This window comes from Mustela lutreola, chromosome 1 (genome assembly GCF_030435805.1).
Source record: "Mustela lutreola isolate mMusLut2 chromosome 1, mMusLut2.pri, whole genome shotgun sequence".
NCBI lineage: Eukaryota > Metazoa > Chordata > Mammalia > Carnivora > Mustelidae > Mustela > Mustela lutreola.
The window spans coordinates 192,377,013-192,403,305 of record NC_081290.1 but is presented as its reverse complement, the minus strand read 5'-3'; the positions used below and the strand labels follow the sequence as shown (position 1 = coordinate 192,403,305).

The 26,293-nt window shown below is 44.1% G+C and overlaps 1 protein-coding gene across 2 annotated transcripts in view; it reads right to left on the bottom strand.

The window, feature by feature from the left end:
• Window positions 1–26,293, bottom strand: part of SORL1 (sortilin related receptor 1) — a 150,900-nt gene that overhangs the window by 87,046 nt on the left and 37,561 nt on the right. For both annotated transcript variants that reach the window (XM_059183472.1, XM_059183473.1), the window contains exons 7-11: window positions 18,774–18,875; window positions 17,581–17,750; window positions 11,726–11,918; window positions 9,277–9,394; window positions 8,990–9,063 (exon numbers count right to left, since the gene is read on the bottom strand). In XM_059183472.1, the coding sequence (XP_059039455.1) occupies window positions 8,990–9,063; window positions 9,277–9,394; window positions 11,726–11,918; window positions 17,581–17,750; window positions 18,774–18,875 (657 nt within the window). The remainder of the gene's footprint in view (window positions 1–8,989; window positions 9,064–9,276; window positions 9,395–11,725; window positions 11,919–17,580; window positions 17,751–18,773; window positions 18,876–26,293) is intronic.

Here is a 26,293-nt window from a genome sequence, read left to right as displayed (position 1 = left end):
TATTGATCATAACTGTGTCTCATGGGGTAAAGGAAAACACACTTGAAATGAACAAAAGACAAGAATTCTTCCCAGAGAAGTAGAAGCTATCCTTTAAGAAAAGAACTTTAGAACAGAAAAATATAACATGTGACATTAAGAAATTCACGAATGAGCTCAACAACTGAATGGAAATGACAGAGGAACTGATGAACATGGTGAGAAACACAGAATGGAGAAATTACCCATTCCAAAGAACACTCAGAAAAGAATGAAGAGGGAAAAAGCCCCCAAGACTGGGAGGATAATAATAAAAGGCCTAGTATGTATGACTGGGGTCCAAGAAGAATAGGAAAAAGGGACCAGAGCAGGAAAAAAAAAAATTTTTTTTTGAAGAAATAATAGCTGAAAATTTGCCAAATTTGGTAAAAAGACATACATTTATAGACTCAAGATCAGCCTACCCAAACAGGATAAACACAAAGAAAACCACACCTAGATACATCACATCAAAACTGCTGAACACCGAAGATAAGGAAAAAGCTCCTGAAAGCTTTAGACAAAATGACAGATTGCGTGCAAGACAGTGACGACTGAAATGACTCTAGATTTCTCATCACAAACCAGAGAGGCAAGACGGCTGTAGCACATCTTTAAAGCACTGAGAGAAAATCATCATCAAACCAAAATTCTATATCCAACGAACATATCTCCTGGGAAGGAAGGGGAAATAAAGAGATTCTCAAATGAGGGAAAAAACAAGAAAATGTGTATGGTAGATACACAAGAAGAAACGGTAAAGGAATTTCTTTTTTTTTTTTTAAGATTTTATTTATTTATTTGAGAGAGAGACAGTGAGAGAGAACATGAGTGAGAAGAAGGTCAGAGGGAGAAGCAGGCTTCCCATGGAGCTGAATGGAGCCCGATGTGGGACTCAATCCCAGGACTCCAGGATCATGACCCAAGCCGAAGGCAGTCGTCCAACCAACTGAGCCACTCAGGCATCTCCGGTAAAGGAATTTCTTAAGGCCGTAGGGAAACTTACCAGGGGGATACAGGGATTCTCAGGAATGAAGGAAGAGCAAAAGAAATATCTGGGTAAATATAAGAAATTGCTTCTTTCCCCTTAAATTCTCTAAAACTGATATAATAAGTAAAGCAAAATGAAAGCAAGAACATTGTCTTGTAGGTTTTTTAATGGACTTCAATTAGATACACAGACAACAATAACAGAAATGTCAGGGAAAGAGAAAAGGGATGTACATGCTTGCACGGTTTCTAAATTTTATGTGAAGGGCAACATTATATTAAGAGCAATATTAATTTTGAAATGACTATGAAAGATTAAATATGCATGTTATAATCCTTACAGCAACCACTGAAAGAAATATAATTTAAAAAAAAACCAGTCTCTAAATAAAAGTAAAATGCCAAAACCATCTAAATGATACAGAAAAGTCAGTAAAGGAAGAACAGAGGGATAAAAAACAAAGATCATACATACATACATAAAACCTTGGACCTAAATCCAATCATACCAATAATTACGTTAAATGTTAATGGTCCAGGCATTTCAGTTAAAAAACAAAGCCTTGAAGAATGGATAAAAAAGCAAGACCATCCTATATGCTGCCTGTGAGAAACGCTTCAGATAAAGATACCAGTGAGCCCAAAGTAAAAGATACGCTATTGAAACAGTAAGCATAAAACGGTTGGAATGATGATTTCAATACTCGATAAAACAGACTTCAAGACAAAGGTTATCACCATAGATAAAGAGGGCTATCTCATAACAATAAACGGGAGAAGAACAGAAAAGAGAATTATAAAATGTGCATGTACTGAATCAGAGCCTCAAAATACAAAAGATAAAACTGACAGGATTTAAAGAAAAACTTGGCAATTCTACATAGTTGGAGATTTCACCATGGTTCTTTTAGCAATTACCAGAACTAGCCAAAAAAAGAAAAAGAAAAAGAACATAAAAGATCTAAACAGCAGCATATCAACCACCTTCATAGAAATAACACCTTCATATAACCTAACATCTGACAACAGCAGAATACACATTCCTTCCTAATGCATATGAAGGATGCAAGATAGGCCACATATTAGATCCCAAAGTAAGTCCCAATAAATTTAAAGGAATCAAAATCATACAAAGTGTATTCTCGGACTACAAGGCAATTAAATTAGAAATCAAACATGTATGATATCTAGGAAATTTCAAGTATCCAAAAACTAAACAACCCTTTTCTAAATAATTTTTCGAAGACAAAAAGCAGAAGGGACATTTTGAAGTAATAAAAACGTTCTGGAATTAGAGAGAGGTGATGGCTGCCCATTACATCACTTGTGAATATAGCAAAAACCCACCAAACTGTACACTTTAAAGTGGTGAATTTTATGGTATTTGATTTACATCTCAACTGCAAAGAGGGACATTAAGAAATATTCTGAACTGAATGAAAAAAAAAAAATACATCTCTAAATTTGTGACAGTAGCCAATGCAGGATTTAGAGGAAAACTTAACTGCTTTAAATGCTTATATTGGGGAAAAAAAACATCTAAAAATCAATGACCTAAAATTATACCTTTAAAAAAGCTACCAAAAAAAAAGCAAATTAAGTCCAAATAAGGGAAAATACTAAAGAGAAAAAAAATCAACAAAATAGAAGACAAACCAAACAAAGCCATAAGCACGTTCTTTGAAAAATCAGTAATATTGACAAACCACTAACTAAACTATTAAGCAAAATAGGAAAAAAACCCCACAAATCCTCAATATCAGGAATAAAAACAGGTGAGCACCACACACCCTGGAGACATTAAGCCAACAAATTGAATGACTCCGATGAAACTCACCAAAACTAACGCAAGTAGTAGAAAATCTAAACAGTTTTCTAGGAGTCAGAGACACTGAATTTCTAACCACATTCCCAAAAAGACAACTCCGGATTCAGATAGTTTCTCTGGTGAGTTATTCAAGAAAGAAAAATCAACCTATTTTTAGATGAAAGAGGAGTCACTCTTCAACTTGTTAGATGACACCAGCCCAACCCTAACACCAAAACTTGAAAAAGACATTATCCCACCCAAAAAAAACAAAACACCAGACTAACTCTCTCACGAATAATGTAAAAATCTTTAATTATTAGCCACTCAAACCTAACATTGTATAGAAAGGATAATAGATCATAAATAAACAGGGTCTGTCCCAGAAATTCAAGGTTCATATAACCATCAAGAATCAATCAATATAACATACTGCAACATACATGTAACATACCGTATCACCTATGTGATATGAAAAGAAATATGTATTTTGGTCTTGGGGCCCAGGTCCTAGTCAGAGCTCCTAAAAACCCCTGCAACATCTCCTGACTGATGGGGGTGATGTGGGTCTCTTACACAGAAATTTCTATATTGTTGAGAACTTCCAGGAAGATAGCAGAGCCTTTGGTTGTAAGGAGGCAACTCCTGGTGGACTCCTGGACAGTAGAGGCACTGGCCACCAGAAAGACAAAGCATGACTAGAAGCTTGAAACTTCCAGCCCTGCCTCAATCCCCAGGGAAAAGACAGGGGCTGGAGACGGAGTTAATAATCAATCATGCGATGAAGCCTCCATTAAAAAAAAAAATCCCTAAATTGCGGGATTCAGAGAGCTCCCAGGTTGGCAAACACATCCACAAGCTGGGAGGTTGGCACATCGCAACGCCATGGGGGACAGAAGCTCCCGTGCTTAGGATCCTTCCAGACCTTGCCCAATGGACCTCTCCATCCAGGTGCAGCCTTTGTAATATCCTTATAATCAACTGGATGTAAATAAGTATTTCCCGAGTTCTGTCAGCCATTCCAGCAAATTCCTGAGCCCAAGGGGGGCCAGGGGAGCACACTATTTATCAGCTGGTCAGTCATAAATATGGGTGACAACTTGGGACTTGCAATGAGCATGGGAAGTGAGTGGGGGACAGTCTTGTGAGCCTGAGCCCCTCACCTGTGGCGTCTATGCTAACTCCAGCCAGCTAGCATCATGACTGAAATACAAGACATCTGGTTGGTGTCCAGAGAACTGGAGAATTGCTCACTGTGAGGGGAACCTCCCCTAGCATTTGGTATCAAGAGCAAAGGAAAAGAGTTTTTTTTACACTATATACATATTGCCACATTACTACATATTAGGGAAGGGAAAAAAAGGAAGAGAGAGAAAGAAATAAAAGACATAAAGATCAAAAAGGATGAAATAAAATAGGTCCCTATTTGCAGATGATTATCGTTTCTTATATAGAATCTACAAAATAACTACTAACACTAACGAATTATTTTAGCAAGGCTGCGGAATACAAGGTTAATCGATAAAAATCAACTGTATTCTTATATCCTATAACAAAAATTGGAATGTAAACTTGAAAAAATACTGTATTTACAATAATACTGAAAATTTGTAAAATATCTAGCAATAAAACTAACCTACAAGTTATATACAAGGCCTCCACATTGAAATCTAAAAGATATTGCTCAGTGAGATTTAAAAAGAAATGAAGAGGGGTGCCTGGATGGCTCAGTTGTTTAAAGCCTCTGTCTTCAGCTCAGGTCATGATCCCAGGGTCCTGGGATGGAGCCCTGCATGGGGCTCTCTGCTCAGCAGGGAGTCTGCTTCCCTGCCCGCACCCCCGCTCTGCCTGCCTCTCTGCCTACTTGTGAACTCTGTCTGTCCAATAAATAAATAAAATCTTTAAAAAAATTTTTTTAAATAAAAAGAAATGAGGAAACATACTGCATTCACAGATCAGAACACTAGTGCTAAGAAATCAATTATCCCCAAATTGATCTATAAATTCAATGCAATCCAAGCCAAAATCACAGCAGGTTTTGCAGAAGTTGACCAGCAGATTCTAAAATGTTGTGGAAATACAAAGGATCTAGAAGAGTCAAAGAAATTTTTAAGAAGAACAAAGTTGAGGGGCACTTGGGTGGCTCGTCAGTTAAGCGAACAACTCTTGGTTTCATTTCAGATAGTGATCTCAGGGTCATGAGACTGAGGCCCAGGATGGGCTCCAGGCTTAGGTCAGAGGTCCCCTGGACCCTCTCTCTCTGCCCCTCCCCCCCACACCCCCACTCACCACACACCTCACACCCCGCTCGCTCACTCTCACTCTCTCTCTCTCTCCTCTAAAATAAATAACAACAAAGTTGGAAGACTTACACACTTGATCCCAACACTTACTGTTAAGTCACCCATAATCAAGACAGTTTGGTACAGGTGAAAAGACAGACATGCAGATAAATGGAACAGATTAGAAAGTCTACCAAGTTCTGAAACAGACCCAGGCTTAGATGACCAACTGATTTTCAAACAGACATGAAGTCAATGCGAGGGGAGAAAGAAGTCTTTCTCAGTAAGTGGGGCTGGATCCCTGAATCTCCACATGGAAGAATGAGTGGCAAACCCTCCCATCGCACCAGATACCAAGATTAACTCAAATGGATCATAAACCTAAACTACAGCCTTGCACTATGAAATTTAGGGGTAAATCTTTGCAAAAGGGACAAACATTTCTCAGAACAACAAAGAGCATAACATCCAGAGGAAAAGTCCTGCTAAATCAGACCTCAGCAAAATTTAAAACATTTGCTCTTTGAAAAACACCATTAAGAAAATTTTTTTTAAAAAGCAAGCCACAGGGGCACCTGGGTGGCTCAGTGGGTTAAGCCTCTGCCTTCGGCTCAGGTCATGATCTCAGGATCCTGGGATCGAGCCCCGCATCGGGCTCTCTGCTCAGCAGTGAGCATGCTTCCCCTCTCTCTCTGCCTGTCTCTCTCTTGTGATCTCTCTCTCTCTCTCTCTGTCAGTAAATAAAAATCTAAAAAAAAAAAAAAAAAAAAAAAAGGCAAGCCACAGACTAGGGAAGATACTCATGACACACATATCAAACAAAAGACTTAACTTTTACATTTTTCAAAAAACATCCTACACATCCATTAAGAAGGCAAACAACTCAATTTTTTAAAGTAAGTATAAGATTTGAACAGACTTCACAAAATGATTTTTAAATGTCCAATGGGCACGTGAGAAGAAGCTCAAAGTCATTAGTCATCAAGGAAATGCCAATTAAAACCATAATGAGACACCACTGTGTCCTCATTAAAACATCTAAAATTAAAAGGGTGACCATACCAAGTGCCAGTGTGGACCTGAGGCAATTAGAAGTCTAAGACAACTCCCACTTTGGACAAAAATTTGGTCATTCCTTAAAAAAAGTTAAACACAGACCCATCAAGCTGCCCATCATTCCACTCTGAGATATTTACCCAAAAGGAATACAAATGTGTATCTATCTTAAAAAAAAAAAGCACATAATTAATTGTTTATAATATCTATACTTATAATCAGCACACACTGTAATGTCCACCAACAGATGAATGGATAAGTGAATTGTGGAATATCCCTACAATGGGATACAAATCTACGATAAAATAGGAAAGAACCACTGATACATGAAACAATAAAATGGGCCTCAAAATCATCATGATGAGGGTCAGAAGCCAAGCAAAAAACCAGCATATTATGAGTCCATTTACAGAAAATTCTAGGGTGACTCTTAATCTCACAAAACAAACTGAGGGTTGCTGGGGGGAGGAGGGTTGGGAGAAGGGGGGTGGGCTTATGGACATTGGGGAGGGTATGTGCTTTGGTGAGTGCTGTGAAGTGTGTAAACCTGGCGATTCACAGACCTGTACCCCTGGGGATAAAAATATATGTTTATAAAAAATAAAAAATTAAAAACAAAAACAACAACAACAACAAAAGAAAATTCTAGGAAATGCTAACTAACCATTGGGTAGGGATGAGGTAAAGAGAAGGATGGATTACAGGGGAGGGGGATGAAGATGCTTTGGGGAGTGATGGCCATGGCTATTGTCTTCATTGTGGTGACGGTGTAGCGATGGTGACTGACTCTGATGAAACTGTACACCTGAAATATGCAGGGGCCTCCATAAAGTTGTTAAGGAAGAAAAGCACAGAAAAGGAACTCAAGATTGGAGAATTTGCACAAGTCTTTAAGAGCGGAGGAGGAACAAGTCTTCTAGTCACTGATTTTCTAGACAGCTCTGTCCACCACATCCTACCTCACCCTTCCCTGTCTTTGCCCCTCACGCCCCAGGCTGTCCCTCTCACGTGATCACTGCTATCCAAGGGCACTCGGATGTCCACTCACACAGACATGATCTCAGCCTTCTCCCCTACTTCGCTCTCTGCTCTTTGCAAAACTAAGGTCCCTTGTGCAATGGCTGCTTCCTGGCAGGCGTGAAGCAGGCCGGGCCGGAGGCACGGGCAGCTGCCCCCGTGTGAGCCAGATGATACCATGTCACCGGAGGAGGAACAAGACCCTGCTTTCTCCCCAGAAGGAAATCACTTGCAGATGTTCGAATCCCAGATTATACCACCATCAGAAGGCCCAAACAAGTCACAAGCCTAGTCGCTGAGGAGAGAACACCCAATTTCAAAAGGAATGTCCGGCTCCAGTGAAGAGGGGAACAGCTGCTTCATCCTTCCCGCGGGGGCAGAGCACGCATACTCCCCAAACTCCAAACCATTCATCCTTTAGGACTACGGGGCCTTTACCTCGTCTTCTATCCGAACATGTGATCATGGTCTCCACCTTACTGGCCAGTTGTTCATGTAGGCACACCTGCAAGCTCTGGGTCCCGGATCCCTCAGCCTCAGGGATGGGAGGCCCTACCTACCTCACAGAGAGAAGATATGTCTCTGCCAACCGCTCAGAGCCAAACGAATGCTGGGTATCACCAATGCTTTACATAGGACGGATTTAAATACAAACGTGTATATATTGTGTTCCCAACAGGAAGCACCATGAGGGGACCCCTGGGTAGCTCAGTCAGTTAAGCAGCTGCCTTTGGCTCAGGTCACGATCCCAGAGTCCTGGGATCGAGCCCCACGTCAGGCTCCCTGCTCAAAGGGGAGCCTGCTTCTCCTTCTGCCTGCCTCATGCTCTCTCTCTCTCTCTCTCTCCCAATAAATAAATTTAAAAATCTTAAAGACAGAAGGAAAGAAGGAAGGGGCACCATGAGACTGGCTGGGTCTTCTGAGAACCACATCCCTCCCGCTATCATGCTCCACCTACACAAGGTGCTCAATTAAATTCTTATCCTGTGATCTGTTGAGTTTTCCTGCTGGCTCCCCACACGGGCAGCAGAGCTCCACTAAAAGCAACCCCCACAGAATGAGACCAGCTATAGTTCCCTTGGCCCTCGTAAATCATGTAAGGCTGGTGAAAGTTTTGTTTCGTTTCGTTTTGTTTACAAGTTGGGCAATCCTCTAACGCCCAAGGACTAATTAGCATTCGGGGACCACAGGACTAGCTCTACTCTAAGAACTGGTATTAGCAGTGCCTACAGAACCGAAGCAGCTCTGCAGACGTTTTAAGGCAGAAATGGTCTTCCTCCACAGCGCAGAGTGAAAAAAAAGGGCCTGCCCGGCACAGCCCGCCGAGGAGAGGCCTGACGTCGATTTCGTTACGATGCAACAACAAATGGCCAGTTTCACGCCGGATGCCCGTACAACCCCACGGCCACTTGCTGATAGATTCTGCAAATATTTACGCCGGGCCCGCTCCCTGCCAGACACTACTTGGTTCTAGGGGTGAAGAAGTTAAGCAGAGAGATATTGCTTTGTCCCCTCGGGGCATTTAGTTAAATTTACAGTCGTGAGGGCAAGAGAAGGTCTGTTTTTGATTCAAAGGAATATTTCTGGCAACATCACGAGCCCACATTACAAGGTGTGAACACAAGATCAGTGCAGCTGACGCTCTCATGTGGCTCTGGGTACTCTCCTTTAATTTTATAGTCACACTCGGTGCCGCTGGCCTCCCCACAGGCCACACGTGATCCTGAAAGGTGGAGGCACGGCCATGATCTTTGATAAACCAGAACCCAAGCTGGCAGCTAGGGGGTGGTGGGGCGGGGGGCAGGGGTGGGAAGCTGACCTCTCGCCACCGGGCTCCCGCGCTGCTAGAAACGTACACATTCGTCTTGCTGGCCAAGTTTTTTCCCACCGAACCTGAAAGGCAAGAGGAGTAATGACTTTCCACTTCAAGAAGAGGTCAGATACTCACCCTGCCCAACCAGAACAGCCAGTCACATTTAGCAACTACAGATGGCTCAGAACATCACAAACGCTGTGGCCACAGCAGAGGTCAGCAATCCCCGTGTATTCAGCCACGCGTCCCTGCAGAGCTTAAGACTGTAGCGGGGACAAGCATCTCAGACGTACCAGTGGCGATGATGAGACCGGGAGCGGACTCCTTGGACAGGATGGGCATCCTTCGGAGCTGGAGGTTGAGCAGCTGACTGAGCCGCTGGGCCAGGTGCAGGGAACAGCCCTGGGTGAGCTACGGGACACAAGCGCCAGGCACTGTCAGTGCGGGATAGGAGGCCTCCAGCTCCCTCAAAACACAGGCCTGGGTGCAGACCATGCAGCCACACACAGAGAAAGGAAATCTGGCTCAGAGGAACCTAGACGCAGAGCCCAGCTGGCCCCTCACTACCTTCCAGGTGAGTATGATTATATGAATCACAAAAAGTCCTCTCCTTGAAGAAAAGAGAAAAATACGAGTAAAAATATCCTCCTGAGACTCTCAGAGAACAGTAATTAGAAATCAGTGCCAACCCAAGTCGATCGAAAGCATCCCTCCCTCTGTTTTACCCCAGAGATACTCTCGTGTGACTCGGCACAAAAAAGAAACGAAATGCTTTCGTGGGACTTATTTCCTAAGTCTGTAGAGATACATCTCAAATAGGAGGTAAGCAATGCCATTAGAGGAAAAACCAAGAATCAGAAGTCATCAAGTCTCCCTGATCAGCTCCCAAATGTACCACATGTGAGCTACAAACTCCAAAGGATCCACATTAAAACAGATTTAAAGTAGTGAGCATTTGCACAGGGCACCAGCTCTGCCCTGTCCACTGTGAAGCAAGTCATTCAAACAGGCCACTTACATTCGGATTTTAATAGTTCTACAAACAACACCGTTTGCCCTGTGGTCACGCCTGATCGTCCTGGCCAGAAAGTCATTGTCAAGTGTTATTCAGCCTCGTCTGGTGTGCTTATGTGAGCAGGTAAAAATAGACACGGTTTTGTTACATATACTCATTTTTATAATAAAAGGATCTCTCTAGCAAATGTCCATCTTGCTAGGATCACAGTTTGATGTGAGCAAATGAGGAAGGTTGGATCTCAAGGAAATATCTGTCAACCAACCTGTTCTTTCACCATCTAAAATCACAGGTAGAAGCTAAGAGCTCACCAACTGCTGTACAGCTCATAAATAGGTCAGCCAGGGAATAAGCGGGGTTTTAATAAAACCATTAAATTCTACTTAACTAGGGCTCAGACCCCAACAGCATGCTGAAAAGCAGGCCACCCCATCCACAGAGGCCCATGCAGAGCTCCTAAAATCTAGAAGCTGCTCCAGAATAAAGAAGCACCTGTGTGGTCGTCTCTTTCTACTCATACCCTGCCTCTTTCCAAAGTTAGACTTGATGTACAAAGTCGGCACCTGTTGCAAAATCGGCAAGAGTAATCAAGAAATCCAAGGAGAGCAAAAGTCTCCAAGAAAATTTTCCCCAGTGGCCAGAGCTACAGCATACAGTACAGTCAACACACTTCATCATGGGCAAACAAGACTCAAAAACCCCACAGATCAGGTAACTGTCTAATCAAATGTTACAGCTTTCCCAAAAATTACTACTACATGATTTTTTTTTCTGAGTTCCTTCTGCCTACCTATAGTATATAATCCAGATCCCTTAAGTGAGGCAAAAAGGGAAGTGTGGGGCATCGTCATAGAAAGCCAAGGAACTCTGTCCACAGAATGTTCTTCTGAGGGAAAAGAACAGAGCTGCTGAGGCAGGTAGGAACACTTACTGAGACCAAATAATACATTTTAGTATTCCCAGCTTTTCAGATGGAAAATTTTCCCACAGATTGGGAAAACTGTAGAACCGTAAATTATATTCAGGAAGGCATTTATTTTTTTAAAGTTCCACAGAAATAAAAAATGTAATCAGAATTTCCCAAACTTTCTTCCTTCGCAGCACAATTAGTGTCGCCATAAATTTTTTATAGCAGCTTCAAGCCAGGAGAAATACCAGCATTTATTGTTTTACATAGTTAAGACCAAACAACTTAGTAAGTAGTTCTAATAACCTAGCGGCAATTCGAAATAATAGTGTTCATGCGTATGTAAATACATACACACACACATAGAGAGAAAACAAAATTTCTGTTTCACTCTTAGATAACCACAATTATTTAACATGGGATGCATGTACCTGCTGGTACCACACCCCTTCTCAAAGTTTAGAGTCATGTTAGATCCCACCACCGCCATACCCGCTCCATCCTGATTTTCTCCCTTGCTTTTTATCACACCAACTGCTAGGAAATCCAGCTTCATGCAAACAGGATGCCTTCCAAAGAAATTCAGAATGAACTCATTTTGAAACTAGAACTAAACTAAAGATGGTACTTGGCACAATGACCAACAAATACCAAGTACCTTATGTTTCCCTCAAAAAACTTAAAACATCCCAGAGTGCCCCCTGGGAGTTCACTACGGCACCCCCTAGGTGCCCTGCTGCTGAGTTTGGGAACTGTAAGGGCAGCATAACCAGCTAAAAAATTTGTAGTAAAAGCTCAAATAAGACGAAAGCATCTCTACCTCACAGTTGATTTTTTCTCCATATTCTGTGAAGGCTGGAGCCTGAAGGAACTCCCAGGTACCCCCTTTGTCAAAGGTGATGACTGATCTCATGTTCTCTTCATTCATGGAACCGTTAATCAGAGTAGCGATGTAGACTCCTTGCAACCCTTCCACGCGGTGGAAGTCAGCAAACGGCTCATTTGCAAAATACCTACAGTAAGAGAAAATAAACAGCTGTGAACCTGAACTGATATTTCCTTGGTGTGTTTTTATTGTAAATGACATAAAATTTATATGTTGAGAAGTACAAAATTCAGTGGCATTAAGCACATTCCCAACGTTGTGTTGTACCAGCATCACTATCTCGTTCCAGAATTTTCCGCATCTCAAAAAGAAACCCTGTACCCACCAGCAGGCATCGCCCCTTTCACCTGCCCACCCCAGGCCCCGGCCACCACCACTGAGTTTTTTGTCACTACAGATTTGCCTATTCTGGACATTTCATATACGGAAACACGCTTTTTTTTATGGTTCTTTCCCCACAGCGTAATATTTTCAAGGTTCACCCATATTATAACACAAATCAGTACTCCATTCCTTTTTATAGATGAATAGCCTTCTCTTGCTCTTTTTTTTTTTTTTTTTTTTTAAACGTGCTTGTGTTTTAACTTTGAAGGCTAAGATGGTTATTGGATCAATAAGTCCTCGCAGGGAGTTCAGAATGCTGACTACAACACACAGAGCTGATGACAGGGTCACAGCTTTCACTTCACTAACGAATTCACCCCAAATCCTCCAGTGAGCCTCGACGAACAGGGACAGGAAGCCAGACTTGGAAGACACTAGTCAAAGTGGCGGGCTTACAAGCGGCAGAAATCCAGCACGAAAGGTTCCTCCAGCCACTGTCCACATGCTGACAACTCATTCTCTGATGCCCTGACAGACCCAAGCCCACGGGGTTCCTCTCGGAAAGCAGAGCCGAACTCCTACCCAAGGAAGCAGGATAGAGAGCAAAAGTGGCTCTAGAACCTTGAGGTTACACTTCTTAATAGTGAAACAGAGAATAAGGCCCTCTCAGGGCCTGAACTACTACGCTGGGATACTGATTTCACTGGGAAGCCACTATGCCCTGAAATGGTCCATCCATCCCTAATGGAATGAATTTCTGAGAAGCTCCAACCAGAGTTCACACATGGCTTTTAACTGGACGTGTGTCCCTTGTTTAGAAGGGTTCTGAGCCACTGGGCTGTGTAAAAAAAAAAAAAAGAAAGAAAGAAAGAAAGAAAAGAAAATTTTAATTAAAAAAATCACAGAACTGGGAGCCTGGGTGGCTCAGTGGGTTAAGCCACTGCCTTTGGCTCAGGTCGTGATCTCAGCATCCTGGGATTGAGTCCTGCATCATGCTCTCTGCTTAGCAGAGAGCCTGCTTCCACTTCTCTCCCTGCCTGCCTCTCTGCCTACTTGTGATTTCCCTCTGTGTGTGTCAAATAAATAAATAAAATGAAAATTAAAAAACAATCACAGAACTGCTTTTTTCCATTATCCACTGTACAGATCTTGAGCTGGAGGAGTGCTCTGTCTCCTCAGACAGAAGGAAGCATACTACAAGCTCGGAGGCAGAAAGGAAAATTTTTAAAAAGCACTGACAGAGCTACTTCAGACTAAGAGACCGAGCAAAATCCTAAATAAGATACTGATGTTGAGACCAAATATTCTGATATGTGGTTTCCTTAGGTCTAGTGGAGTTGTTTTTCGGTTGCTTCCTTAGAAATCAGTTGAAGGTCTATCACCCACCGGCTCTCTGTTCATCTGTTCACCTCAGCGTTGGATCCCATCATCACGAGGCCGCCACCATCAGGTTCAAAGGCTTCCTTCAAATGTGAAGGAGGGTCTGGCTTTCTCTCACCTAGATGAGCTCTGCTTCTTCCCTCTGGTCACTCTCCTGGATTTTTGTCCTTCGGTTCCAAGGTTCTAGAAACCTGTTCTCTGTGCCTCACACGCTCACATGCCCCCAGACTGTCCTGTTAGCTTCTCTGTGGTCCTATGACAATTCACCTCCCCCTAAGTGCCCTCTCTCCGTCCATTTTTCTTACATTTCCTCTCACCAGCCCTCAGGACAGCACTTGTCCCCTGCTCCCTGGACAGCGCCCCAGGGCCCCTAGGCCACCCTCCTGCAGAACCCAAGTCTGCCTCACCACGCACAACCCAGGCCCTCCTCAGATGCCCCGTCAGGCCTGACATCTCCCCACACCTGGTCTTCCACACAGACACCACTTGCCATGAGATTTCTTTTTTTTTTTTTTAAGATTTTTTTTTTTTTTTTTTTTTATTTGACAGAGAGAGATCACAAGTAGGCAGAGAGGCAGGCAGAGAGAGAGGGGGAAGCAGGCTCCCTGCCGAGCAGAGAGCCCGATGTGGGACTTGATCCCAGGACCCTGAGATCACGACCTGAGCCGAAGGCAGCGGCTTAACCCACTTAGCCACCCAGGCGCCCCTGCCATGAGATTTCTATTCCACACATCTCAATGATGCCAGGAGCACCCCGTTAAGAATTCTTTCTCCAGTCCTCTAAGCAAATTAGGACGGGTTCCTTGGCACCGCACTTGCCTACTGAGTTCAAAGAACAACTCATTTCAAATACCACAGAAAGGCTGTGTTTTGTTTTGTTTTGTTTTTTTCACATCAGCCTGCCCACATAATCTGCTAATTCACCCTTATCCCATTTCATCTCGCTGAGAGGCAGAAGCAGGTGACAAGTTCACTCACACGAGCCCCTGTGAAGATCTCCAGGCCCTGAGATAGAGTCTAAAGAAAACAACCAGAAGGCTGAGCCTATGTGGTTCTGTGAACATAGACATAAAACTCTCTCCAGTTTCCTAACGGGACTGTACACTCCGGCATGGTGGGTGCGACCTTTGTGACCACAGAAAAGACCGTGTGCGTCTACAAGAGGGCCACACAGTCACCAAACTGGGCTTACTACTTCCTGGGGGAGCTTCTGGCTTCGGCTCTGCCCAGTCACGAGATACCCATCCCGCACACCCCCCACACGTGGAGGATCCAGAAACCTTCGGCAAGCTCTGATTTGAAACTTCGGCAAGTCCGTAGTGAAGGACTCTCAAACGTGGGGACAAAAATAAAATCAGAGTCTGTGAAAGGCTTGAGGAATAATGGGCTTATAATTTTAATTATTAAAAAAGTAAAGAGGGGCGCCTGGGTGGCTCAGTGAGTTAAGCCTCTGCCTTCGGCTCAGGTCATGATCCCAGGGTCCTGGGATGGAGCCCCGCATCGGGCTCTGCTCAGTGGAAAGCCTGCTTCCTCCTCTCTCTCTGCCTGCCTCTCTGGCTCCTTATGATCTCTCTCTCTCTCTCTGGCAAATAAATAAATAAAATCTTAAAAAAAAAAAAGTAAAGAAAATATTATTCACCCGTAAAAAAAGAATAAAACACTGACAACATCCTCCATGTAGACAAACCCTGAACACGTGCAAGGGGCAAGAGGCCAGACCCAAAGGTCACATATTATGCTGTGATTCTGTTTATATAGAATATCCAGAGAAGATAAATCTACAGAGACAGAAAGGAGATTAGTGGCTGCCAAGAGCTGGGCGGAGGGGGGAGCTAAAAACTGCTTAATAGTAAGGGGTTTTCTTTCGGGGAAGTGAAAATGTTTTGGAATTAAAGCTGGTGGTTGTACAATACTGTGAATGCCCTAAGTATCCCTGAATTGTTCACTTTAAAATGGTTAAGCTAACATTCTATGAATTTCACCTCAATAAATTACTTAAAAAACAAAACAAAACAAAACAAACACGAAAAGAACGCAGAAGCCAGCCCAAATGCCAGCCCATTGGCAGCAGCCAGGCTACTACTGACCAAACCAGAAAAACCTGAGGCTGAATCATGGTAGGAATGGTTTACAACACATTAACATGCACCAAGTAATAAATAACTCATGAGACTATACTGGGAGGGGAAAAAAAAAAATTAGGCATAGAATAGGATATACCTCTGAAAGAGCCAAAACAGGGCATGGAAAGGCATGATCAGAGACCAGGTAGAAAATTCTCCCCTCAGGTCCTGGTGAGTTCAAACCAAGGTCCTGCTCTTTTCCTCCCCTGCCCTCCCCGACTTCTTGACTCAGCCCATGGCCATCATTCTGCCAGCGGCTCAGCCCAAGCAACCGTGGGCCCTTGACTCTCCAGAGACAAGCAGCCAATCTACCAGCAAACCATCAGAATTTGCCCAATTCTGTCATCTCTGCCGCTACTGCCCTGGGCCCGGCCAACAGCAATCCCTGCCGGCTGGGTTGCCGTCGCTCCCCCACAGCCAGCCTTCCTGCCCCCACACCCTGGCTCCTCGACGTGAGCCTGCTTTGCACACAGCATTGAGGACGGCTTCTTTAAAACACAGATCACCTGAGTGCCTGTCTAAGATGACTGATAACACTGTCCCTTTATGTTTCAGGTGCTTCCCTTTATATCATGCAATTCACAATTTTTTTAATGGTTAAAAAAATACAACAGGTTAAATCAGATGATGTCCATCTTCTGGTCAAAACCCTGCATATTCCACTTGGGAAAAAAGTTCTTTCCATGTCCTCGAAGGCCTTTTACAAACTGAGCTCTGCTGTCTCAGAGCCTGTCTCTTGGGTTCTCTCCCTCCCGCCTCCTCCTATTGGATCCACCCTGGTCTCCTCCTTGCTCCTAAAATAAACCCCCAGAATCCAACCTCAGAGCCTCCATGCACGCTGTTCCCTCTGCCTGCAGTGCCCTGCCCCCGGCACCTGCCGGCTCCCTCGCTCATGGAACTCAGGTACCTGTTGACATGTCGGCATCCTCGAACAGCCTTCCACGACCAGCCGGTATGAAGTACCACGCTCCCAGTGCCCTGTCCTCTTAATTTGGTTCACTTTGCCTCCCAGCACCTACCACCACCAGGCAAATTACACACCAGTTTATGTTCTCTCTTTCCCCCAACGAGAACAGAAGTTCCACAGAACAGGGACCCGGTTTTGACTTTTCATGGCCGGACACATTATCTCAGTGCTGTGCCCGGAAGGAGGGCTGGTCCCACGCAGCAGCGTCCCTGCTGAAAGAGCTGGTGACTGAATAAATCACCTGGCTGACGAGAGACAGTGGACGGCAATGCCATGTCCTGTGACCTGGCGGTCGTGGTCTTGGAGCTGGACCTCGCTGCCCAGCAGCCAGCTCCAGCAGAGGGCTCCTTCCGAGGGCAGACAGTGAGCCTCACCACAGTCAGATGCCTCACAGAAGACAAGAGAATAAACGCACTCCTGGCCCTCAAGGGTCACAGGTTGTTCATCCCTCCTGAACCCTGGACTCCCCCGTAGCCCATGGAAAATGCCCATTACTACAAAACAGCTCCAAGCCCAGAGGCCCAGAGGTACTGATAAAGGATGGACAACACTGGTGTCTTTCCACAGACATCCACAGAGCAGGACTTGCAATTACAGTTAAGGAAAAAAAAATGTCCATGTCACTTGGAGGCAAGACCCTCGGGGCTCCCCATGCCAGCTCACCCCGAGCTGACATTTTCCCAGTGCCTTTTCCCACAGGCTCAGAGACCACAGAGCCAGACAACTGAAAAGGAGGAACTCAGGGAGTGGCTGCCACGGGCTGTGACCCTAAAGGTCACCAGGACCGCCATGCTCACCCAGATCACCTGAGGGGCTTTGTAAAACCTTCAGAGTCTGGCCGCACCCCAAACTCGCCAAACCCCAACCGGGCATTGGAGTTTCTGACAACTCACCATCGGAACCCAAATGTACAGCTAATGCTTAAAAACACCCAACTTGAGGGCGCAGGTGGTGCTGACATGAGACAGCGGGGGAGGGACCCACGGCGTCCTTACCTCACCAGCGTGTCACCACCAGCCCCTCCCGGGCTGTAGTAGAGCACGTTCTCCAGGGACAGGGAGAACTTCAGGCCCTCTGCCTCGGAGATATATAAATTGGTGCGGTTGTTGCTGTGACTGACGCATACAAACACCTGGTCCTCGGAGGCATCTGCGATGTAATATTCCTTTAGAATCAAAAGTCGAAAGAAACACAAGTCAAAAAACACACTTGCGCCGTGGGCTTTCCCTAGACCCCCCGAAGTAACAATTTCCCAAAGTCCCAGTGACAGGTATGGGCCCAGAGCCCACAGACAGCTTCCCAAATCCTGGGGAAGCTTGGCCAATTTTCTTTTTGGAGGAGCTGAGGCTGCCGGGTTGCTGGAGCAAGTCTCTTCCTGGCAAATGGGGCCTAAAAGCGGGGACCACTGAACTCCATCAATGACCTAAAACCTTCCATTTAGTTCATAATGTCTCTGTCTACTTCCCATGAGGTCTAGCATTACTACCAAGTACAATACACATTCATGTGCATTTCCTTTCCTTTCATTCTCTCTAAGGTACTAAAGGAAGAAGGTGGAAGCCGTAAAAAGCAAAGAATGGACAAGAATGTTCTCCACCTGAGCTCCCAAACCTTCCACCACACCGAATGCTAGCAGCAAGGCCTTCTGACTGTGGGCGCTTCTCTGATGACCCCAGCCCACGAGGATCCTTCTATCAATCTCTCCGTTACCATACACACATACAGCAGCCAGGCCTTGGACTATGTGTGGCTTCCTCCTCTGCTTGGTTCTCTGTGTCTCCAGCCTATGTGTTTCTAAAAGGGTGGGACCCAGCTCTTATCTCCTGTTGGAATCTAGCTGCCTACAGTAAAGCAACAGAGCATGTCCTGAACGGTCACCAGCACCCCATTCCTTCAGGACTGACACCCTGAGCCCACGGACTCTGGTCCCAAACCTTTCCACCCATCCACCTCCACTAAAGCAAATTAAAGCTGCCATCTCACCACTTTGAAAGTGAACAGGAAAAGAAACAAATCAAGATGCCTAGAGTATAATGGTTCTCTCTAGGGGCCGATCTCCAAAAGTGACTTCAGAGAGCCTCTATCAGAGATCGAGCTACCCAGAAGGACATCCCTGCGACACGCTCCCAGTGACGCCTGCATAGGGACAATGACACTTCTTCCCACCCCCACAGCGGACCCCACTCACATTAATAGGATGCCTTGTGACAAACTGGGCTGGTCGCATAGGCTTCCTGCCAAAAGAGACCCAGAGCTGGACCGAAGATGGCTGCAGACTGCCCCAGAGATGCTGCCAAGGAAGAGGAGGAAAAAGAAGTTAACAGTGCCCTATTACAGCCACTCAAATAAGTGAAGAAGGAAAGAGAAGGGTCAGACCCCTCCAAGTCTACAAAAAACGGGGAACACAGGGTGACTGCAAATGCACACTTTTGCAACATCGCTGTTTGCTCTGCAGCTCGGGCTGCACTCGCTTGGTTCCAGACTGCTGGTCTGCAGCAAGCACTAGACACCCCCCGACACCAGATGAGGATGAAGGGAAAAGGGTCCTGCGGCTGAAGCTGAGTGTGGGAGGCGGGTGGAGGCTTCACCGGGCAGCCCCCAAGCCCACCCAGGGTGAGGTCAGCCACACGGCGCACATAAAAACCTATTCCCTTGTTCTTTCCCTCCTATTTTCAGGTTAGAGGCATACTTGAATTCAAGGGCTTTAGCTTGCACAAAGAGGTGAGGAAATTTTCAATGATTCCCTTTTGAAACCTTTCAATAACTTCTCCCTGATGAACATTTTTGCTGGAATATGTTCTCTTCAGGAGGGCCCAGGGCATGCCCCGTGAGGTCAGCCCCGTCACATTGTGTTTGAGAGATACTGGAGCACAGCTGGAATCTCGAAAATGTGTACAAAAGCACTAGATTAAGAGCTGGCTGTACCACCTCAAGAAGTCACTAAGCCTCTCTAGGTCTCATGCATTCATCTATAAAGCTGAGAAGCTGATTAGGCATGGGATTCCTGTCGATGGGTTTCCAGGGTCCAGGCACCCTATAAATACACAGACAAACTGTGTGATAGATGCACCCATTCATCCTGCTGGGGAGGGACACAATCTTTACTGGATCCTCAAAACGGTCAATGGTTCAGAAAAAGGTGAGAACCACCATAAAGGCTTAATGTGGGTTTTTCCAGCTCTGAACATATGGGGCAGCGAACAAAAGCCAAATGGTGCACATCTACCCAGACAGAAAGGGACACACACCATCATGTGGACAGAATCACACATGGGCCTATTAAGCTGATCAGAATATTGGGATCACCAGCCGGAAGGGGTTCACATCTGGCTTCATTTATCCTTGACCACGTTGCTACTGTTACTACAGATTTTAAATTCCTATAAAGGATGAAACATACCAATTTCTCTTAACTATAACTGAATTCCCTGCACTAATATATGTCCAATAGACACTATGTAAAGAGCAAGCTGATGAATGTGAAGGTACACACACACACATATTCAAACAAATGCTTAAAAGTAACTTATTTGAGGGGTGCCTGGGTGGCTCAGTGGGTTAAGCCGCTGCCTTTGGCTCAGGTCATGATCTCGGTGTGCTGGGATCGAGTCCCGCATCGGGCTCTCTGCTCAGCGGGGAGCCTGCTTCCCTCTGTCTCTCTCTGTCTGCCTCTCCATCTACTTGTGATTTCTCTCTGTCAAATAAGTAAGTAAATAAAATCTTAAGAAAAAAAAAAAGTAACTTATTTGAAAGAAGCCAGGTAGGGAAGTACAAAAGACTGCCTTTCTAAAATGTCACACGGAAAACCATGTTAATGGCTTGTACTCAATAGGAGGCCAGAGGAAACATGGATCTCTTAAAAGTTATTTAAAATTTAATTTTAAATTAAAAATGTAAAACATATTACCTGAGTGAGAAAATAGTGCCCAGCAAAACTGTCAGGCATAGATCCCAAAAGCCCTCCTTAAGTCAATAAAATTTTAAAGCTATTCATAAAGGTCAGAGGATCCATGTTAAGTTACCCTATATAAATCCCTATATATATATATGAATACAGAGATGTCCGTGAAACACACACTTTGATGCCTTAAACTTGTTCACTACTTCCCACTGTGGTTAAACCTTAGAAAGGAGCTACTTTTCTCAGTGACACCAGGGCCATGATTAGTTAAGCATTCTTAATGCGTCCTGTTGATTGGCACAAGAATTGAGAATGCACATCAAGGTCAGTCTTCCTGCAAACGTCTGAGTACAAGATGCAAAAGTCTGAGTACAAAGGTTGTAAGAAACCTTAAAACAAACCAAAAAACAAAAAACAAAAAAAATTTAAAAAGCAAGCTCAAAACACATGCGTCCTACTTTCCTTTGGGACAATAGTTCCAAAGCCTGGACAATTCAGGCTCACCCCTAAGGAGCTACTGTAATACTTTCTTGCTACCAAGTAGGCTTTAACCCACCGAGCCACCTGGGCGCCCCTTTCATAGGGTCTTTGAGAAGTGTTCTGTACCATCACCCCAGGCATATTTATATAGTGACAGACAATGCTATACTTCCCAAACACCCATTAGTCTTTCCTCCTTAGCAAAATGATATTGACTGCCACCCCAAATAACGCACTGGGGTCCTCCGCCTTTTGCATAACTACATGTGGCCATGTGACTGAGAACTAATCCAGATCTGTAAGCCTAAATGGTGTGTTGGGTTTCTAGGAAGGCTGCTTAAAGGGACTTAATCAGAAGGAAGGGGTCCTACTGTGGCCTATCTGTCCTTACTCTTTCTGACTCTCGTAAAGACCCAAAGGCTAGTACAGATGTCCTGGACCACGAGGGAACGGTGAGGATGGAAACCACTGTCAGGCTGGTGGAACAGAGAGAGGCCTGGGCCCCCAATGACACCAGGGTATCAACAAACCAGCCCTACATTGCCTGCCTCCAGGTAGCACTGAGGAGAGAAATATCTGTATTCATTAAGCCACTTTTCACTTCTACTCTGTTACTGGTAATTGAACACAATGTCAATTTGATACATGCAATTTTATTTTCCACACACGATGCAGATTGTGCTAGAAATATTCTTGCGCAATTCAACCTTCTTCATTATCAGAGTCTCTTAGGCGTCTCTCATTTAACAGCTCATGGGCTCTGACGTGATTTCCAGAAGCACTCTTGAGTGAATATACCTGGATATATTACTTCTGTCAGAACTACACAAGAGTGTCTGTAGGATGCCCTTCTTAAAACCCCTACGTCAACATTTTCACTTTCAGCAGAAGAAAGAGCCTTCCTGAAAGGCTACCCCCAGTTAATACACACAAATACTTCCACCGGCATCCAGGAAGTATTTCAATGCTTCGGGTTATGCCAGGATTCTAGGGTCTGAAAACGTAGGATAAGATCTTTGTTTCATTTGGTGCTTTCATTCCGATAAGGAAAAATAAATTGATGTAAGTTTCTGGAAAATGTGAATTTCAGAAAGTGCCCTTCCATTTATGTTTGAGATTATATCAAAGGAAATGCAAGGTCAAGGAGGGAAGAGCAGAGGGGAACTAAATGAACGACACGTTCTTGCCAAGTGAAGGCCACAGGATGTCACAGGGAGCTCTTCAGCTGAACGTTTCGTGGAGAACAGCTGTCAGAGAGTGAGGGACCCCAAGGCACATGGCAGACAAGGACACAGTCCAGAAGGGGCTTGCGTATTCACCGCCACCTTCGCCTCTGAAACCGTGACAAGGGATCAGCAAGACATCATCATCCACATTACTGCTGTTCATACTAAAATATTTATGGATAACATTTTTTATATATTTTATATATACATATTTATGATTTGCTTTTAAAATATTCAAAGAAAGGGGCACCCGGGTGGCTCAGTCGGTTAAGCATCTGACTCTGGATCTCAGTTCAGGTCTTGATCTCAGGGTTGTGAGATCAAGCTTCACACTGAGGTCCATGCTGGGCGTGGAGGCTACTAAAAAAATAATAATAAAAAACAAAATAAAATATTCCAAGAAAAAAATAACTCATGGGTACACTGCCAAAAAGAGATTAGCACATGTAAATAATATTGAGTCTGAATGAGGGCAACCGTGGTGGTCCTATCAGTATAAACTGTGCTTTTGGACAGATTTGAAAACATGCATAATAGGGGCGCCTGGGTGGCTCAGTAGGTTGGACATCTGCCTTCAGCTCAGCTCAGGCTGTGATCCCAGAGTCCTAGGATCAAGCCCCCTGTCAGGCTGCTCAGTGGGAAGTCTGCTTCTCCCCCTACTTATTCTTGCTGTCAAATAAATACATAAATAAACAATCTTTAAGAGAAAGAAGAAAAGAAAACATCCATAATAAAGTTTCACGAAGTTAATATTCATTGGAAGCACGTTGAGAACAGCAGAAAAAGGAACTCTGAAAATCCATTCATCCGAAAAGCAACAGGACCACTGACAAAAATTCTCCAAGTCAACTTTTTCAGAATTCGAAAAATTAAACAGAGGCTTGCCAAAACCCAGAGAGCACTTAGTGGAGAACAGTGTCAAAGCTCAGCAGGAACAGCCGACCTCATGGCTTCAGTCCCATCCCTTTCTCTCTGGCCCGGCGGTAGCCCTGGAAATGCACAGCCTCGCAGCTACGGGAACTGTGAAAACCAGCAGCCGCACAGCCCCTGCAGGGGACAGACTGTTGCCATGCCCAGCGTGAAAACCATGTTCTCGGGTCTTCTCTGCCTATAGAGCTCCCTGCACAAACAGACCTATAGCCAGCTCGCTTACAGAAAAACAGAGACAAATGGCCTATGTTTCGCATCACAGCTGCTGGAGCAACATGACGGCCAGGAGCTCACAAAAGGCTCACTCATAAGCATGAAAGGAAAAGCTGAGGAAGTAGATGCTCCTGAGAGGCTTCAATATGCTGTGAAATGTTCTGGGGACTCTACAAGGTCACACACGCAAGAACTGTGAGTATGCTCAGGAGAGCAGCGAGAAGGGCCTAATGGCTCACGGCTGGGTCTGTGGAAGCAGGAACTGAAGGCTAAGGCAGAGCTGTAGGCTGCACCAAAGGCAGGCCCCGCACCCACACTCCAAGGCCCTCAGCAAAGGCTATCAGATGTATTGATTCAAAGCATTTTTTTTTTATTTTATTCATTTATTTGACAGAGAGAGATCACAAGTAGGCAGAGAGGGAGGCAGAGAGAGAGAGGAGGAAACAGGCTCCCTGCTGAGCAGAGAGCCCGATGTGGGACTCGATCCCAGGACCCTGAGATCATGACCTGAGCCGAAGACAGCGGCTTAACCCACTGAGCCACCCAGGTGCCCGATTCAAAGCATTTAAGAAAAATCTCTATTTGATCATTAACTGAGCATGAAACCTAATTATCAAACATGTCATACCATCACAATGAAGAATACAAACTCTACAAATTAATGCAGGAAACTCACAGACAAAACAAACATAGGCAACAGCAGGAAAAGGCAACAAAAACCATTCTGGGAAGGGGCTACTCTGATACGAGCAGCTGCCACATTATATACCATCAAAAATGTCTGATTTTCAATAAAAGAATGACAAGATCAAGCAAACCTCAAAGTATGTTCCCTACATAGACACAGCTCACACACACACACACACAGTCAATAGAAACTGTTTTGAGGAAGGCCCAATATTAGACATACAGATGAAAAATTTAAATCCCCTATCATAAATATGCTTAAAAAATTAGAAGAAACCATGTCACGAGAATTAAAGGAAAATATGAGAACACAGTCTCACCAAAGAGAGAATATCAATAAAGAAACAGACATTTGTACAGATACAAATTCTTGAGTGGGAAAGGACAATACGTCACAAGAAAAAAATCACCAGAGGGGTTCAACGGGAGATTTGAAGTGGCGGGAGAGAGAGGCAGTGGACCTGAAGACACATTAATTCTGATGAAACACAGATGAAATCTGAAAATATTATACTAGGAAAGAAAACAATTATAAAAGGTCACATGGTTTAAGATACTCTTTACATAAAATGTCCAGAACAGGCAATTCCTGGAGGCAGAAATAGGTTTGTCCTTGCCAGGGAGGGGAGGGGAACAGAATGGGGGTGTGGGGGCTGGAATTAGATAGGGGTAAGCATAAACAACTCTGTGACTAAGTGAACAACCAATGAACTATATACCTTAAAAGGGTGAATTTTACGGCATAGGAATTATATTTTAATACAGGTGTTATTTATAATTCGTTGGGGTGTTATATTTGTTTATTGTTATTTATAATGTGTTTGGGTTTTACTGTTGCATATAAATTATATGCATTAAGCATCTATTTATACCTAGCTTTATGTTTACATACATTTAAGTAATGTTACGATTAAAAAAATTGTTGGGACACCTGGGTAGCTCAGTCAGTTAGGCCACTGCCTTCAGCTCAGGGCATGATCCCAGGGTCTTGGGATCGAGTCCTGCATCGGGCTCCCTGCTCAGCAGGGAGCCTGCTTCTCTCTCTGCCTCTGCCTGCATTTGCGCGCGTGCTCTCTCTCTCTCTCTCTGAGAAATAAATAAATAAATAAATAAATAATATCTTTAAAAGAAAAAAAAGTTGTCAATAGCTTGGTTTTGGTCAGCTCTCCTAAAAAATCATGCTCCAACTGTGGTCTACTAACGTTTCATGGAGAAGCCCATAATCCTGCAATGATTACTAAATTTTCTTGTTATCTCTACCGTTAGAGACCTTAAATGAGCATAATGAAGATTAGAAATTGGTTTTCAATAGTGGTTGGTTGGTCAGAACAGCAAAAGTACAAATGAGCTCTCTCGGGAGATCAGTGGCGTGCAAGATATTTGAAGTGGCCATTATATCCTAAAGATAATACTCGGGCATGAACAGCACATAACAATTTAAGGAGGCTTGTAACCTGAACTCTTAGGGGTAATGCCCATGACTTATCAAGCTTTCACACGAGAGGATTCTGGTTGCCTGATGCCAACTCAAAGGGTAACAGCATCTTGCCTCTACAACAGGGTTGGTTGTCTGTAAAGATCCATACCGAAATATTTTAGAGTCTGTGAGCCATCCTGCCTCCATGCAATTATTCAATTCTGCCACTGTGACATGAAAGCAGTGATGGACAACATGTAAGCAAATGAGCATAGCTATTTCAATAAAACTTTATTGACAAAAACAAGTGAAGGGCCATAGTTTGCCAATCTCTGCTCTAGAACATTGTGTTTGGATCACCTAGAACAAGAGAGGAGATGCTGTCAAGCCCAACATTGGGTCTTTGTTTACTGATATACATTTGTGCAAGAAAGGTGTGGACCTGGCTTTCATGATAAGCTGATGGTGAAGCTACAGACTCACTTCTCTCCAACATTCGGGCAACTACTGCTATCCACCAGAAAGAACCTAACAGCTCTCTATTGCCAAGTTAAGGAATCAATGTTGGTCCAGTCTGCAGAAGTGCCTCATTGCTGTCGTAATGGCCTATCATTCTCATGTAGACTATTAAGACAAGTAAGTGAACTTCATGTCAAAAAACAAGGAATAAAAATCAAACTTGGGTTTAAAAAAAAAAAAAAAAATATATATATATATATATATATCTCAAAGGGGGAGGAAGGGCATCCAAGCAGTTCAGTCAGTTGAACAACTGACTCCTGATTTCTGCTGGGGTCATCTCAGGGTCTTACAGCTAAGTCCCAAATTGGACACTCTACTCCACATGGATTATG